Source organism: Leptonychotes weddellii, chromosome 8 (assembly GCF_054177405.1).
Source record: "Leptonychotes weddellii isolate Sample4059 chromosome 8, ASM5417740v2, whole genome shotgun sequence".
NCBI lineage: Eukaryota > Metazoa > Chordata > Mammalia > Carnivora > Phocidae > Leptonychotes > Leptonychotes weddellii.
In genome coordinates, this window is record NC_138376.1 from 115,710,668 (window position 1) to 115,728,147 (window position 17,480).

The 17,480-nt window shown below is 41.2% G+C and overlaps 1 protein-coding gene across 2 annotated transcripts; it reads left to right on the forward strand.

Moving 5' to 3' along the window:
* Nucleotides 1-1,924: 1,924 nt before the first annotated feature.
* On the forward strand, nucleotides 1,925-16,831 carry GINM1 (glycosylated integral membrane protein 1). Of its 2 annotated transcripts, none has more exons than XM_081829142.1 (6): nucleotides 1,925-2,104; nucleotides 6,824-6,883; nucleotides 7,053-7,149; nucleotides 15,013-15,164; nucleotides 15,848-16,004; nucleotides 16,575-16,831. In XM_081829142.1, exons 1-6 carry the CDS (start codon nucleotides 1,985-1,987, stop codon nucleotides 16,814-16,816), a joined length of 828 nt encoding a protein of 275 aa, XP_081685268.1. In that variant the 5' UTR covers nucleotides 1,925-1,984; the 3' UTR covers nucleotides 16,817-16,831. The 2 variants fall into 2 exon arrangements, with proteins under 2 accessions (XP_081685268.1, XP_081685267.1); XM_081829141.1 differs by having other exon boundaries at nucleotides 1,927-2,104; nucleotides 16,572-16,831.
* Nucleotides 16,832-17,480: the final 649 nt, after the last annotated feature.

Below are 17,480 nucleotides of genomic sequence, written 5' to 3' on the forward strand. Positions count from 1 at the left end.
TGATTGATGATGCCTCCATTAAAATCCCATAAGTACACGGTTCAGAGAGCTTCAAGGTTGGTGAACAGGGGGAGGTGCTAGGAATATGGTGTCCCTGGGGAGGGCATGGAAGCTCTGCCCCTTTCCACATACCTTACCCTATGCATCTCTTTCCATCTGGCTGTTCTATCTTTTATTATATCCTTTAACAAACTGGCAAATATAAGTAAGTGTTTCCCTGAGTTCTATGAGTTGCTCTAGCAAATTAATCCAATCCAAGGAGGGGGTTATTGGAACCTATGCTCTGTAGCTGATTGGTCAAAAGCACAGGTAATAACCTGGGCTTGCAATTGGCATCTGAAGTGTGTGTGGGTGAGAGTAGGCGGGGGTTGTCTCGGGGGACTGATCCCTTATCCTGTGGGATCTGATGCAATCTCTAGGTAGATAATATCAGAATTGAATTAAATTGTGGGACACTTAGTTGGTGTGGCAGACAATTGCCTGTTGGTGTGTTCCAAAACTTCCAACAAACTCCAACTCTAGCAAGCTTCTTTACTGTTTTTTGTCCACAGCCTTCCTAGAGCTCAGAGCTAGCTATGGAGACAAAACAAGTGGACGGATAATGGATAGTCAGACTATGGGGAGTGATCTGTTGTGAAACAGGCTACTTCACTTTCCCTGTCTACTTTTTCATATAAATGTACTTTAAAATCTTATACATATATTACTAATTCAAATTATGCAGATCCACATGTCATGTGTTCTGATCTCCAGATTCGTTTTTAATCCCAGAAGTCTGAAATAGAGTGAAAAACCAAGTGGTTGTAGTTGGAACCCAAGAGTGGTTGGGACTGCAGAAACCACAAGTTTCTGCAAGTTAATAATGTTGTTACATATCTCACAGTAGGCAAGGAGTTAGTTGAATGATTTTGTAGTACACCCTACAAAGATTTTATAATTACCCTAGCTAGAAAAGTATCCACGGGGAGAGGGGTTGATAAAGAAGAAGGGCTAAGAGAGAGACTTGTGTTCTTTCCATGTCCAAAGTTTTATTTTAAAAAAAGGTTAAATGTTTTTTATTCTGCCTTGAATGGCAATGTCTCCAAGTTCTCAATCAATATTCAATCCTATTAATCTGAAATGCCTGAATTTCTTGGCATTCTCTGCTTTAGATAGTTTCATAAAATATTTTTTTAAAAATATTAAAGGGGTAAGAAAAGTCTACCATCCTCATTTTGTAGATTAAGGAACTGACTAGAAAAGCCCCCAGAGCCCAGGTGGAGTGGTTTCCTGTTGAGTGTTGTTCCCATGGCGTCTCACAGTGATCCGCTGAATGTTGAACATTTGAAGCGTGGTTGATCCTCAACCCTGGCACAGTAAATCACTTGGGGAACCACCGATGCCGAACAGCAGCCCAGACTAAATCAGACACTCGGGTGTCCCGTAAGACCCCAGAGTCAGTAATTTTTAAAACTGCCCAGGCAATTCCCATGCGCAGTCATGGGTGAGAACTACCGATTTAATAAAATTCCCCCTCTAAACGTGACATATTCTGTTTATAATGTATAGTTTTCTGCGATATTACCATTATTTTCATTTTATACGTATGTAAAATATGTACACACAGAGATATAGCTATGTGCATACGTATACATACTAGTCTCCTTAGCGTATATACTAATTTTAATAATGTCAACGAAAACATTTTCACTCCTTCGGATTGGCACTTCTCTCCAATCCAGACCGCCAGTCTAATGACCAAAGCCGACCTTCCCCCGCTTGACTCCACCCCCCGACGTTTCGCGGCGGCGCGCATGCGCAACCCGCTTTCCCCGGAGCCCCAGCCGTCCGCTGCCACCCGCTCCTTCCCGGGCCCGTCTCGCCTCCGCCCCGCCCCGTCCCCCAGGGTCCCACCCCCCGGTAGCCTAGCCCCGCCCCTGACACCGCCCCTCGGGCTGGCTCGGCCCTCAGCTCCCGGCTGTCTGCCGCCGCTGGCCTGTCCAAAATGGAGGGCTCTCCACCGGCACCGTTTGCCCTCCGGCTGCTCCTGCTCGCGGCGCTGCCGGCCGCCGGGTGGCTGATGACGGTTACCAATGAGCTGCCATTGCCGCCCCAAGCCCCGAAGGTAGGGCAAGGCGGGCGCGGCTCGGCCGCTCCTTCGCACGGACCCTCCCGGGAGGCCCGGGCCGGAGCCGTGGGACTTTGGCGTCCGCATCGACGCCTCTTGCCACCGGCCGGCGGGCCAGGGGCAGGGGTCCGGGTGCCCAAGAGAGGAGTGGGGCGAAGCATCCAAGGAAATGGGGGCAGCCTGGGAGAAGGCGGCGAGAGAGCGAAAAGGGTTACTTAATGTGTGGTTAAGCCTAGTGCAGCGAAACTTAGGGATTCTTAGGGCAGTCCCAACTGTTGCCAGCCGGAGGGGGTTTTGCCGTCGTAAGTACGCGATCACAAGTGCTCTCAGGCTTTTGTAATGGCGCCTTCCTGGGGTAGAGCCGGCACTGGGGCCAGGCAGTGTTCGGGAAGTGTGGAAGTGGCTGGGTGAAGAACAAGAGCGATTCCAGGCCACCTGTCTGCTCCCGCGGCGGCGGGAAGCACTGCCTTCCCCACGGCGTGCAGGGCTCGGGGGTGCGCCAACGCCGGGTCGTCGGGCGGGAGAAGGAGAAGGGCTGGAGACCCGACACTTAACCCTGACGTCGTGCCTTTCTTTGGTGCATGTTAGGAGGAGTGGATCTTTAAGCGTGGCGGGACCAGCCTCACCAGCATCCACTGGGAACCGGCTGGAAACGCACAAATCCGATGCCCTGGGGGTGGGGCCCAATAATTTGTGTCAGCAAGCCCTCCAGGTGATTCTGAAGCTAGCTAAAGTTGGATAACCACTGCGCCCTTGTACTAGAGGGTATTTGGTTCTTCTCGCTTTTGCCGGGGAGTCATGCTTAAATAAACCAGTATTTGCCGTTCATCGATTGAATGTATGGTTGGGAAAAGTTTGAGGATTTTAAAATAGGAGTTTTCCCAGAATGAAAAGAAACAATACAGGTATACTTTTTCTTACTGGTCAAGACTTGAATACTCTAAATTCAGGGGTGACTTACACCATAAATATCACTTTAAAAAACTTTTTTTTTTTTACTTTTAATGACATTACTCTCTCTGAGAACAAAAATAACGAGGATATCTGACTTTCAATTCTGCTGGGACATTTCAAGAAGGCACAACAATGCAAGCCATAAGAACCACTTGTATCTGAAATTTTATGGACCACAGTGCATCTGGTCAAAAATATGAATGTGATTGGTGAGCGCCAAGAGACCAAATAAAAATGAAATGATTCTTAAAGTTCTGGAACTCCATTGTTTTCCAAATTTTAAAGATTCATCATAATCACTTGTGAATCCAAGGATACTTAAATCTATAGTCTGAGAAAAATGCATTTTGACTGCAAGGTGAAAGTATACTGCGCTGTGAGCTTAGTGAGCTCATCATTTCAGTTCTCCCTTTTTATGCTCTCCTTCCACTTTTGGAAAGTCCAGATCTAAACTCAGAATTTCATAGATGAAAGAAAGCTGAGCAGGGAGAGGGAGACTCTCATTCCTTGGAAATGTTTATGTGGGAAGCTGAAGCCTCTTGATCTAAATTGTTCAGTGTTTTATTTTTAAATTTTTCCTTTCTTTTTTTTAATGTTTAAGCCCCAGTTCGGGACTTGAACTCAAGACCCTGAGATCAAGACCTTAGCTGAGATCAGCAGTTGGACGCTTAACTGACTGAGCCACCCAAGCACCCCTATTTTGAAAATTTTCAAATGTACAGAACATTTGAAAGAATGTTATGGTGGTCACCACATTAGATGAGTGCCATCTAGTAGACTTTGGTGTAGTGATGGTGTTTGTCTGCTCTGTCCATTACGGTAGCCATCGGACTGCTGTGGTTAGTGAGTGCTTGAAATGTGGCTGACTAGGGATACTGAGGAACTGGTTTTTAAACTTTTATTTATTTAATTTTAATTAATTTAAATGCAAATAACCACATGTGGTTATTGGATACCATATTGAATAGTGCAAACTTAGACCACCATTAATATTTTACTGTACTTACTTTATGCTTTATCACCTGTCTGTTCATGTGTTCATTTTTGTATCTAACCTGATCTGAATGTAAGAAAACAAAGTCAGGAAAATTCTCTCAGTGATGCAGATCTACTGGATTATAGGCATTTTTCTGTCTTGTTTACATGTGCAGTTGTTAGAAGTCAAGGTTACCCAGATTGTAAAATAATGCAAATTTTTATAGTACATTCTTCTAATATTAAAATAACTTGGTCACCAAAGAGAGGCATCCAGAGGACACATATTTGTAAATATTTATTTCATATATTTCCCTGAGACTTAATTCATTTATTATTATTTTTTAAGATTTTTATTTATTTAACAGAGAGAGAGAGAGAGCACAAGTAGGCAGAGCGGCAGACAGAGGGAGAGGGAGAAGCAGGCTCTCCGCCGAGCAGGGAGCCCGATGCGGGGCTCGATCCCAGGAGCCTGGGATCATGACCTGAGCCAAAGGCAGCCGCTTAACCGACTGAGCCACCCAGGCTCCCCGACTTAATTCATTTATTTTAAACGCGGTTCCCCGACTTAATTCATTTATTTTAAATGCGGTATCTATTACCTTTGTCCTTAGGAAGCCATGTGAACCAGCTGGGCATCTTGTGAGTGAAGGAGTTAGAGGAAGAATTGAAAATGGGTGGGTGGAAACTTCAGTTCTGCCACCCACTCTTTAAGTATCTGTCATCCTGGCTCACAATCTTGAACTTCCAGTTCTGGTGGAGGTTCTCAGGGAGAGCAAGAAATATGACCTATCTCCGAACTTGGGCCCAGGAGGCAGTAAGGGATTAGGGTCTCCTCTGAAATGAAATCATTTCGAAAGAGCAAAAAAATTAATTGAATTTGGTTCCTGCAAAATACAGCAGGATAGTATCTGTTAATTGTCTTTTACAAACCCCAGATTTTACTAGGCAAGTGATATATGTAAGTGCAGTAAATTACTAACAATATAGTGTATGTTCACTACTGAAATGCAGAAGCTAGGGAAAAGTTTCTTAGAATACGATCATTGGAGGGTTATCTCTGGCTGTTAGAAGAACAATAGAGTGTATAGTTAACAGATCCTCTAGTTTGAAAAGAGGAATTCTTGGCTGGAATTAGAACACAAAAAAATATAACCACCAGTTTGATGACTTACTGAATGTTGGTTTGTTCTAGAGATGAGTGTACTGGTTCTAGCCTATGCTTAGTTCTAGATTAGGATGGACCAGGCTGATTCTTTTTTTTTTTTTTTTTTTTAAAGATTTTATTTATTTATTTGACAGAGAGATAGCGAGAGCAGGAACACAAGCAGGGGGAGTGGGAGAGGGAGAAGCAGGGAGCCCGATGTGGGACCCGATCCCAGGACTCTGGGATCATGACCTGAGCCGAAGGCAGACGCTTAACGACTGAGCCACCCAGGCACCCGGACCAGGCTGATTCTGAAGCTTCATAGGCCCCCATGCAAGTTGGCAAGTGTCCCAAATGTATGGTATAGGCTTTCCATGCTTAGGGTCCTGTTCCTTGAGTAGAATCACTTCAACCTCATAAAATCACTTCAGTCTTATTCTCTCATTTGTTGGAAATATATAAAGTATTAGAGATAGTCACGGTGCCAAGAGATACACTTGTATATTATTTTGACTATGAATAATTTTCCTATTTTCTAAGTTAAGAATACCCCCCAGGAAAAAAAATATTTTTTTTATTCTAGGATAACAGTGTCTAACTGTGAATAAACGTAGGGAAGGATTTGCTTTACAAATGACAAATTGTAATTCCTGTGAGTATTGGTGAATACTTCTTAAAATTGTGCTTTCTTCTCTTTAGAAAGCAGGTCATTAATAAACTTAAATATTTGAGTAACTGCTTTTGAGCATACCTTGAGAGGCACTAAAGCGGACTGTGCACAGTACATACTTGTCCACAGACACTAGGGGACATATTTAAGAAGAAGGGTTAGAGCAGGGATGCCTGGCTGGCTCAGTTGGAGGAACATGCAGCTCTTGAGTTCGAGCCTTACACTGGGTGTAGAGATTACTAGGAAAAATAGAAAAATTTTAAAAAAAGAAGAAGAAGAAGAAGAAGGGTTAGAGCAGTTTTGTTTATGAAAACAAAAAAATTGGAAAAGACTCAAATGTCCATTGATAGTGGAACACATAAGTAAATTGGTAATCATTTGATGGGCTTTTATACAGCACTGTAAATAAATGTCTTTACCTGCAGGCATCAACAGTTTTAAATAAAAGAAGTTCCAGAAGAATACATACAAAATTGTATTATGTAAAGCTTAGAAACAGAGAAAACTAAACAACATATTGTTTAGAGAGAGACAAGCACGGTAAAACTATAAAGAAAAGCAAGAAATGATTAACGTGGAAGACAATATAGGGATTCCTTCTGAGGGGAGGGAGGGGAACAGGACAAAGAGGGTCACGCGGGGGACTTGTGAGGTGTAGATGATACTCGAGTTTTTAACCTAGGTAGTAGGTACGTGAGTGTTATTTTTTTTTAAACTCTACATTTGCATATTATATGCTCGTAAATGTGAAATATTTCATAATTAAGTGGAAGAAATACAGATTATGAAAAGTTGGAATTGTGAGGACCTAAAAAAGGCTGTAAAAATAAAAATGCTGGCTTTTAAAAAAATGTTCTTTAGATGTTATAAGCGGTTATACAATAAATATAGTTGAGGGGAAAAGAAAAAGAACTGAGCTGTTTTTACTTTGTGAAATGCATTACCTATCCACTTTATATATGTTTTGCAGGACAGCATCAGAATTAATGTAACTACCCTGAAAGGTGATGGGGAAGTATCTAAAGAACAGGTTTGTCTCTTTTTGATTATGTTTTAATATATCACTTAGCGAAGTAGTAGGCAGCCTATGTTATTTTTCCCTGCACATCTAATTTAGTTAGATAATGTATTTTTGACATGAAGAATTTGTCATCATTTACAAACCATTGGAATTAATGTATATGCTGCTTTATTTTAAGGTTGTTCTTAACATAACCTATGAGAGTGGACAGGTATATGTAAATGACTTCCCTGTAAATAGTGGTGTAACCCGAATAAGCTGTCAGACTTTGATAGGTGAGTACTACTAAATTATTTCCATAATTGTTCCGTTTTTAGTAATACTAAACTCATGAAACACGGTTCTTTGATGTGATGTATTTCCATTTTAAAATAATAATGTACATCATTACTGGAATGTATAATAAAACTAATGTGTTTAAAATTCAAATCCTACTTTATATTGATTATTCCTGGCATATTCACATTTCTTTCTCATGAGATTGTCATTGACTGGAGCTGCATTTCTGGTAGGTTGATATCAATGTAAGAATGTACGGAGAGGTAATAAGTGGAGATTTACAAGTACGAGGCAAAATCTTGGAGGAGTGCTTATCACAGTTGTAAGAAAATAGAAAAATAAATTGTTGCTCTAATTCTCTAGTTTTCTGTTTCTTCTACCCTTATGTCCAGATAACATTTTTTTAACCTTTTAAAATCTTGAGTTGTTTAAAGACAAGCAAATATGTTATATGTTATGTTATATCACAGTATTTGGAGGAAATAAAGAATATGAGAAATATGTATAGTATTCTTGTAACATATGCATTGAAGGCAGTAAATTTTTCTCTAAACAATTGTATTTTGTGCTTGATTTGTTACGTACTTTCATTGTCATTCAGTTCACAGTGTTTTCCAGTTATTTGTCTTGATAGTCTCTTGTCCTGTGGGTCATTTAGAAGTTAAGGTGCTTAATTTCCAAACGTTTTGGAACTTCTGTTTTTATTGTTTCCACCTCTGTCATCAGAGGTACACTGTGTGTAATTTTAACCCCTGAAATTAGAGACTTGCTTTGTGGCTTAGCAGATGGTCAGTTTTAAGAAATGGTGATGTCCTTGTGTCCTTGAAAAGAAAGTACATCATATAATTACTTGGATATGATGTTCTATATATGTCAGGTAAAATTTTTTGTTAATCATGTTGTTCAGTCTGTTAGAGAAGTACTGCTTTTTCTGTTTGTTTGCTTGTTCTATCAGTTATTGAGAATGGTATGTTAAATCTCTACTCTCTAGATTTGTCTGTTCTCCCAGCTTTGTCAATTTTTGCTTTCTATATTTTGACATAATATTACCAAATTTGTACAGATTTGAACTATTATGTCTTCCTTGTAGATTGATTTTTTTATCATTGTAATATGGCCTTCTTTATCTCTAGTGATATTTTTGCCTTAAAGTCAGCTTTATCTATATTATATTTTAACAGTAATTGCTTTTTGGCCAGGCACAAGTGGGAGGGAGGTGGACTGTTGTGTGGTATCTTTCCATTTTCTTTTAATCTTTCTGGGTCCTTATAATTAAGGTGAATCTGTTATAAGCAGCATATACTGGTGGGTCTTATTTTAAATCAGTCTGTCAATCTGTCTTTCATTTTGGATTTTGATTTATTTATATTAATGTAATAACTAATATATTTGGATTTAAATCTTTAATCTGAATCATTTGTTTCCTATTTGTGTCCCACCCCCCATTCCGTGTCCCTTTTTCTTCTCCTTTTGGGCCCTCTTCTAGGTTATTTTTTCTTTCATCATTTGCCTCTCTCTTGTTGGTTTTTATATTATTTTCCTATTTTTTTTTTAAGATTTTATTTATTTATTTGACAGAGAGAGACACAGCGAGAGAGGGAACACAAGCAGGGGGAGTGGGAGAGGGAGAAGCAGGCTTCCCGCTAAGCAGAGAGCCCGATGTGGGGCTCGAACCCAGGACCCTGGGATCACGACCCGAGCTGAAGGCAGATGCTTAACGACTGAGCCACCCAGGCGCCCCTTTTCCTATTCTCTTAATGGTTACCTCTGAGATCAATAAACTAGTATTTTTATCACCTCCCAAACAAAGCAGGAACCTCAGAACATGGAAACTCCATTTATTCCCTTCCTACTTTTGTGTTGTTACTGTCCTACATTTTAACTCTCTGTGTTCTTAAATTCTAATATTACGTACATGCCTGTAATTATGTAACATAATTGTTCTTACTATATTGTGTAATCCCGTACTCATTTATGTTTACCTTAATGGTTGCCCTTTCCATCGCTCTTCATTCCTTTCTGAATGAAGAAATAAATTTAGGGGAACAAGAACCACAAAACCCACATCTGTTTAGAGGCACATAGACACTGAATGAACGTGTATGTGTGTGTTTCTTGTTCCCCTGGGCTTATCTTCCCCCTGCCTAAAAAATTCCCCTTAGTGGGGATCAAGAAATCCATTTAGTCAGATTTGTTAGCTGTGAAGTATGTGAGCTTTTGTTTGAAAACATCTTTACTTTGTCTTCATTTTAGGAGGATCTTTTTATTGGGTAGCGAAACAGGTTAGTACTTCCTAGGTTAGCATTTTTTTTTTTTTTTAAGATTTTATTTATTTGACAGAGAGAGAGAGACTGAGAGAGGGAACACAAGCAGGGGGAGTGGGAGAGGGAGAAGCAGGCTTCCTGCGGAGCAGGGAGCCCGATGCGGGGCTTGATCCCAGGGCCCTGGGATCATGACCTGAGCCGAAGGCAGAAGCTTAATGACTGAGCCACCCAGGCGCCCCTAGGTTAGCATTTTAAAGACCAATTTCATGATCTTCTCACTTCTGTGGTTTCTGTTGCGAGTCAGCGTCAGGCTCGTTGCTCCAGGGAGGATAAATTAAGGTTGGGTTTTTGTTTTTGTTTTTTTCGGTTGCCCTTAATATTTTTTTCTTAGTTTTTGGTTTTCAGTAGTTTCACTGTGATGTGCCCAGGTGTAGGGTTCTTTCATCTGTGACTTGATGCCTTCCTGGAAAAATTTTTGACCATTGTCTTTTCAAAAAGTGCCACAAGTCCTCTTTCTTATTCCCTTCTTGCTTTTCATTTACATGTATGTTTTCACAGGGTTCCATATAGATTTTACACTGTTTTCCGTTTTTTTTTTTTCTATCCTTTTTTTCTTTTCATCCTCCCCACACACGAATTCATCAGCTCTGCCTAATTGAGTTAATTTCATTTACTGGACTTTACTTCTAGGATGTCCATTTTATCTTCTAAAAAATTTTTTTTGAAGATTTCATTTATTTATTTGACAGAGAGATAGAGAGAGAGCACAGGTAGGCAGAGCGGCAGGCAGAGGGAGAGGGAGAAGCAGGCCTCCCGCCAAGCGGGGAGCCCAACGTGGGGCTCAATCCCAGGACCACGGGACCACAACCCAAGCCGAAGGCAGCCACCCAGGTGCCCCTCTTTTTTCTTTATTTTCCATCTTCTGCTCAGGCCCTGGATACTGGCCCAACTCTTTTTTTTTTTTTTTCAATTTTTTTTATTTTATATTTTTAATTTTAATTTTAATAGCTTACACTTATCTGGTGAAATTCTCCATTTTATCATCTATTTTCTTTTTTTTTAAGATTTATTTATTTATTTTAGAGAGAGCATGAACGGGGTGGGGCAGAGGGAAGAGGGAGAGAATCTCTAACACACTCTGCACTGTGCATGAGCCCAGCAGTGGGGTGTTTGGTCCCACGGCCATGAGATCACCACCTGAGCCGAAACCAAGAGTCAGATACCCAACAGACTGCATCACCCAGGTGCCCCTATTTTTTTCTTTTTCTTTTTTTTTTTAGATTTTGTTTATTTGAGAGAGAGCATGAGCAGGGGATGGGGCAGAGGGAGAAGCAGACTCCCTACTGAGTGGGGAGCCTGACGTGGGGCTCGATCCCAGGACCCTGAGATCATTACCTGAGCCAAAGGCAGACACTTAACTGACTGAGCCATGCAGGTGCCCCATCATCTATTTGTCTTGAACCTATTACTTTCCGTAAATTTAAAGTTCATGTCTGCCCAGTCTAATTTTTTGAGCCCCTCTGGATCTGTTTTGTTTTGATTCTTCTCCTTCAATATATTATTTTTGAAATTGTGTATGAAAAGTTATAAAGTCTCTGGATAATATTACCTTACTCCAAAGAGGATTTACTTTATTTTAACCCCTGGCAGGCATGATAATAAGGGGCAGAATACCTTAATTTTTAAATCAAGGATTGGGCTGATTGAAGGCTGGATTCTCATCTTTGTAAGGCTTAGTCTATTTCTTATTAACTGTTATTCCTCAGATGTAGCTCATCATAGGTCCCAAGTGAAAACTTGGGGGTGTTTATGAGGGCCCCTCCTTTTGTGGTTCCCACACTCCCACTGTCATGAGCCTGCCAGAGGTTCTGCTTAACTTCTTCTTAGTGTCTTAGGTATAGGGTCAGTTTCTCAGCCCAGCCTGACTTACTAATCAGCGCATGTTTCGGGGCGGGGGGTGGGGGGGGAAGATTGCATAGAATCTTCACTTCTATTCTTCCCTTCTCTCTAGGATCTTGTCACAAGTCCTAGATACCTTTGTAGCCATAATCTTTATTGTATGCCCCTCTACGTGGGACTGCCAAAATCTGCCCATTTAGCTCTGTTTAGCTTCTCTGCCTCTGAGGCATTACTTTCTATTGAGCTCTCCAGCTTCTCTACCTGTTCCGCTTGGGAATCAGTAAATGCCTTGGGAGGGCTCTGGCTGACTTTTTAGCTCTCCGCTGCCTCTAGACAGATGTGGGTTTTGAGTGTATATGTGTGTGTTTCTTTTTTTACATCTTTTCTAGTGGCTCTCGGTGAGAAGGTTGGTATACAACAAGCTAATTGTTCATAGCTAGGAAAAGAAGTGCCATTATTGGTTTAAGTAATGATTCCATTGATGGCATATTCATTAGGAATTTGCCACAGAGTGTGACCTGGCTGCCCTCTGTATTACTGTATGACAGTCACCTTGCTGGTCATCCCAGTTGTTGCACTGAGTTTCTTTGATGGCTAAAGTAAATGCCCATCCTATCAGTTACAACAATCTTCAAAACAAATACAACAACAACATGAAGTCTTCTTCTTCTTAATGCTTTTAAAAACTTCTTCTTCTTTTTTTTTTTTAGAAGATTTTATTTATTTATTTGAGAGAGAGAGAATGAGAGACAGAGAGCATGAGAGGGAGGAGAGTCAGAGGGAGAAGAAGACTCCCCGCCGAGCAGGGAGCCCGATGCGGGACTCGATCCTGGGACTCCAGGATCATGACCTGAGCTGAAGGCAGTCGCTTAACCAACTGAGCCACCCAGGCGCCCTAAAAACTTCTTCTTTGTTAGGTGTATTAGTTAGTTGTTGCTATGTAACAGTTTAATTCTAAACTTAGTAGCTGACAACAGTATTATCTCATGGCTCCTGTAGATCAAGAACCTGAGCTTGGCTTAGCTGGGGAAGATCTGCTTCCTAGCTCAATCATGGTTGTTGACAGGATTTAGTTCTTGTGAACTGTTGGACTGAGGCCTCCATTCCTCGCAAGAGGTTGGCCGCAGGGCTCCCTCATTCCCTGGCCGCATGGACCTCTCTGTGGGTGTCTCACAACATGGCAGCCGGCTGTATCAGTGAGAGGACGAGGGAGACTGCCTGTAGGAGCGAATACTCACAAGACAGAAGGCACAGCCTTTATAATCTAATCACAAAAGTGACTTTCCATCACTTTTACTTTATTCTGTTTGTTAGGAATAAGTCACGAGGTCCAGCCCACACTTAGTGGGAGGGAATCACACAAGGACATGAATTGCCGGAGTCAGGGGTCCTGGAGAGCCATTTTTGAAAGCTGCCTACTGCAGTCAGGAAAGTCAGAATATCAAGGGCTTTTTTGTTTTTAATTTTATTTTATTCTACATCAGGGGTGCCTGATTTGGGGGCTGAAGAGTCACCACTTTGATGTCTTTATATGACTGCATTTTCTCATCCATTGAATCTCTTGTGGCCTAGTGCACCAGCCTTTGGACAGACAGATAAGCTGACGAGGAGCCTACTGGTCTGTGAGCAAGACCAGTGGGCAACCAGGGAAAACGCTGAGCTGGACCACAGGAGAGGGGAAGTTTTACAGTTCGGAGCTGTAGAGGATGGGAGGGAGGTTAGGCAGACCAGAGAGAGAAGAGCAGCAAGTCCCCCCAGAAGGAGCCTGAAGAAGGAGCATTCAGAGAACTAGCCGATAAGTCAGAGGAATGCTGCTTGAAGGTGTTTGAGCAAGGCGGCTGTATCATCAGAACTCGGTTGCAGAAGACAATCTGGCACCGTTACATGAATGCTGTGAAGGGGAGGGACTAAAGAAGGGAACAGTTAGGTAACTGTTATGATGGCAAGTAGTTGATGAGCTACATATTGGATGGGGAGGTAGCAGGGGCATGGAAATGGCAAGTACAAGAGAAGCTGGACTTGGAATGGCCCAAAGGAAGCAACTAACTGGATACAGGAAATGAGGGTGAAGAAATCAAATGTAACCTTGCAAGTCTGGAGAGGGGTGGATTTATTTACAGAAGCAAGGACGTCAAGGAGGAACAGTTTTGTGAAGACTTAGGTTGAACTAAAATGTTAGGTCACTTGGTTCTCAATGGAAATGTCTGTACCTGTTTACAAAGTTAGAAATGGTAGTCTGTACCCCCCAGAGATTTTGATTTATTGAGATTGAGATGAGGCTCTGGCCCCTGTACCATTCCCCAGCTGATTCTGACGCATTGGTCGGATTTAGAACCACTAGACCGGTGTTTGAATAGTACTGATAACTTCTGATGGCATATTTTTTTTAAATTATGCATTTATAATTCTGGACGGAATCACTACTGAACAAAAGCCATAGAACAGTAAACCCGATGCATACTGTCAAGGGGACGCTGCCTAGTCAAGGAGACAGGCTTATAAACAAAGAGCTACACTGCAAGAAAGTTAGTGCTTAAAAAAAGGCATGAACTCAGCGATATAGGGGTACAGTAGCTAGAACTACTTAAGTAGGAGTTTATTAAAAATGGATGAGGGGACACCTGGGTGGCTCAGTCGGTTAAGCGTCTGCCTTCGGCTCGGGTCATGATCCCGGGGTCCTGGGATCGAGTCCTGCATCGGGCTCCCCGCTCCAAGGGGAGCCTGCTTCTCCCTCTGCCTCTGCCTCTCTCTCTCTCTATCTCTCATGAATAAATAAATAAAATCTTTAAAAAAAAAAAAAATGGATGAGGAGCGAGTGAGTAGTAGAGAACATTCCAGATAAAGGGGAATAGCCCTATAAAGGCACAGAATCCATTTAAACAGCTGGATCTGTATGCAGAATATCCATCTGGGTTCCTTTTTGGCTAACAATCCTTATACGATAACATTTGAGGGACTAACGTTTGAGAAACTAAATGTTCCTTTTGCACTAGTTTCATTGATTTATATTGATTTATCTTTTTGCGTAGTGTTTTCTGCCTCTGTAGGGTAGTCGCTGGCTCTGTGGATCAGCTGCACTGTCACACCCCTCCTCCACTGCTGGGTTTGGGGGGGGTTCTTCGCTAGAGAGGGGTATGACCAGCAGCTAATCCTGCCCTATTGTCCCTTAGTGGGGAGTGATTACAGGGCTGTCCCATCCTCTTCCCCATTCCTGCCCTCTCCAACAGCAACAGGTCACTTCCTGGAGAAAGAATTGAGAAAACAACTCCGTGTCCTTACTGCTTGGGCTCCTTGTATCCCTGGATTTTGTGAATGAGTGAAGGGATGAATGAATGGACTTACTTTACTATAACATGGGATTAGCTGTGTCTTCTGGCCTGCTTCTAGGTAGTTATGCCTTGTTCGTTCCTCCTTGACAAACTATCTAAAAGAATAGGAATGATGTTGCTAGCGTGGTAGTCTAAAGACCATCAAGCGTTTTTCCCTTTTCAAATGACCGTAAACATTGTGAAGATTTGTCAAGTTGTCTTTATTTTCATAAATTCTGTAACATCAGTGAAGTCGGAGATTAAGAAAGGCAAAGAAATTATTAACACAACTGTCTTGTTCCATGTAAATGTCATCAAAATAATCAAATTCAGTAATAGATTTGGTGGCATTTGTTTTGTTCAAAGCTGTCCCTTCTTTTTTTTATAGTGAAGAATGAAAATCTGGAAAATGTAGAGGAAAAAGAATATTTTGGAATTGTCAGTGTAAGGATTTTAGTTCATGAGTGGCCTATGACATCTGGTTCCAGTTTGCAACTAATTGTCATTCAAGAAGAGGTAGTAGAGATTGATGGAAAACAGGTAAGATAATATGATTATTAGTTGGGAATTAAACTCTAAAGATTTATGCTGGGTATTATGCATGTGTTGTATTATTATATTATTTATTTCTGGTTTGATAAGGAAAAATGGTACCCTAATGTTGCCTGTATACAATCATTTAGAATTTTTTTTTTTTTAAAGATTTTATTTATTTATTCATGAGAGACAGAGAGAGAGAGACAGAGGCAGAGGGAGAAGCAGGCTCCCCGCGGAGCAGGGAGCCCGATGGGGGACTCGATCCCAGGACCCTGGGATCATGACCTGAGCCAAAGGCAGACGCTTAACCGACTGAGCCACCCAGGTGTCCCAATCATTTAGAATTTTTTACTTGTTTTAACATTTGTTTAGCATTTGAATTCTTAATTTTTTAAAAAAACTGATTATATTTATACATGTTTGTATCACTTTAAAATATAAACATTAGTAAATAGAACAATTGAGTGAAGGGAATGAAGTGGGATGGAGAGCAAGCTTGTAACACTGAATGCTACAACACTCAGATTAAAGTTGCTAATTAAATGCCTCAAAGTGTGGGGAATATAGAGTGATTGTGAAGAGGGTAAGTTTTTTAGTTAAAGAGAACAAGGAGGAAAAGTTACGTTTAGAGTCTTACGGGGTTGTGCCATTATTTAAAATAAAGAATAATTGTTTTTCTTTCATAGGCTCAACAAAAGGATGTTACTGAAATTGATATTTTAGTTAAGAACCAGGGAATACTCAGACATTCAAACTATACCCTACCTTTGGAGGAAAGCATGCTGTATTCTATTTCCCGAGACAGTGACATTTTTTTTACCCTTCCCAACCTCTCCAAAAAAGGTACTTTGAAAGAGTGTCACTTAAAGTGTTAAGGAAATCATTTCTTTAGTGGATAGCTTCCTAACTGTAGTTAATGTGTTTGGAAGTAGGCTTCTTCCAGAAATGCTTTATAACACCACTATTACTTTATATGTCCATTTAAGAACTTCCGGAACCTATCTTGAGTCTTAATAGAAAGTGATCAAAACAAAAAGTGATCAGTGATGACTGGTGACATTTTGTGGTAAATAGCTACCCTTACTCTGGGCAATCGTCACCAAATACACAATAAGAATATTGTTTAGGTTCATTTAGAGAAAGAAGTACTCATTTTTTTCTATTGAAACATGGAACTTTTTGAAAATTTGACTTTCTGCTTTCTGTGTGATAGAATCATAACTGGTATAGCTTCCTATAACTGTCTGAGTTTATGGCATTTAAACATGAACAATCAAATGTTATTTTTTTTCTCCTACGGCAAAATATATTCTTAGTATCCTGCATGTGTTTGGCATAGTAACATTAGAACTAGTAAGAGAGACCGGAGCATGTAGCTAGTGTTTTGGTAACGTGGCTCTTCCTTCTCAGTAGAAAGTGTCAGCTCACTGCAGACCACCAGCCAGTATCTTATCAGGAATGTGGAAACCACCGTAGATGAAGACGCTTTACCTGGCAAACTACCTGAGACTCCTCTCAGAGCAGAGCCTCCATCTTCCTATAAGGTAAATCAGGTATTTGGGATTATCTTTATATTACAGACATTTGTGGAAGAAAATAGCATTCCAGATGAGGTGGAAACCATGAGGATTGGGGGTGTGAAACATCGTTATTAACAGTGGACTCATTGCTGTTGCAGTGTGAGCTTTTCAGGTTTTCCCATTTTCAAGTTTCATGTAATAATACAGTTAGATAATGATTATCAAGTCATTGGATTTCATTTTGCGGGGGGCTTTTCAGTTCCAGGGTCATTCCCATATTCCCGTTTATTGCTTCTGTGACTGGTACCTGGCGCATGCGCGTGCTCACGCACGGTACCCTCGGGATCTTCACGGGGACCGAGCGCCCGTGGTGAAGGGTGTACTTTAAGGAGTCGGACCGCGTGGGTTTGAATTCTGGTTCTGCCACGTACTAGTTGTGTGATCTTGGACAAGTTCTGAGTCTCTCTAACCTCAGTTTCTTTATCTGTACAATGGGGCATCCACTTTAATCGGTAAAATCATGCAGTTGTTACCAGGATTAAATAAACTGGGTGCAAACGTAAGTGTGTATTTCTACCTATTAAGTATTCCTGTATTACTAAGGGCATGATATGGCTGCCTGGAAATATATTCGTGGTTCAGACTGAGTATCTTGATACCTCTGTATGTATTAGCTAGGCCTCTTACTTGAAATAATTTCTATTTAAGTGAGCAAGGTCTGTGGTTAGTCTCAAAGGATTCCAGAGGCTGCTTTTAAGTTCCCACTGAAGGTTGGGATTGCTTATTTGGGGTTGCTGGA

Bases quoted from the DNA above. Each gene is read 5' to 3' on its own strand.
- GINM1 (XM_081829141.1), top strand. From the start codon at position 1,985: ATGGAGGGCTCTCCACCGGCACCGTTTGCCCTCCGGCTGCTCCTGCTC. The intron at 2,105-6,823 runs GTAGGGCAAGGC...TATGTTTTGCAG, and splicing joins TGCCGCCCCAAGCCCCGAAG to GACAGCATCAGAATTAATGT. The intron at 7,150-15,012 runs GTGAGTACTACT...TTTTTTTTATAG, and splicing joins AAGCTGTCAGACTTTGATAG to TGAAGAATGAAAATCTGGAA.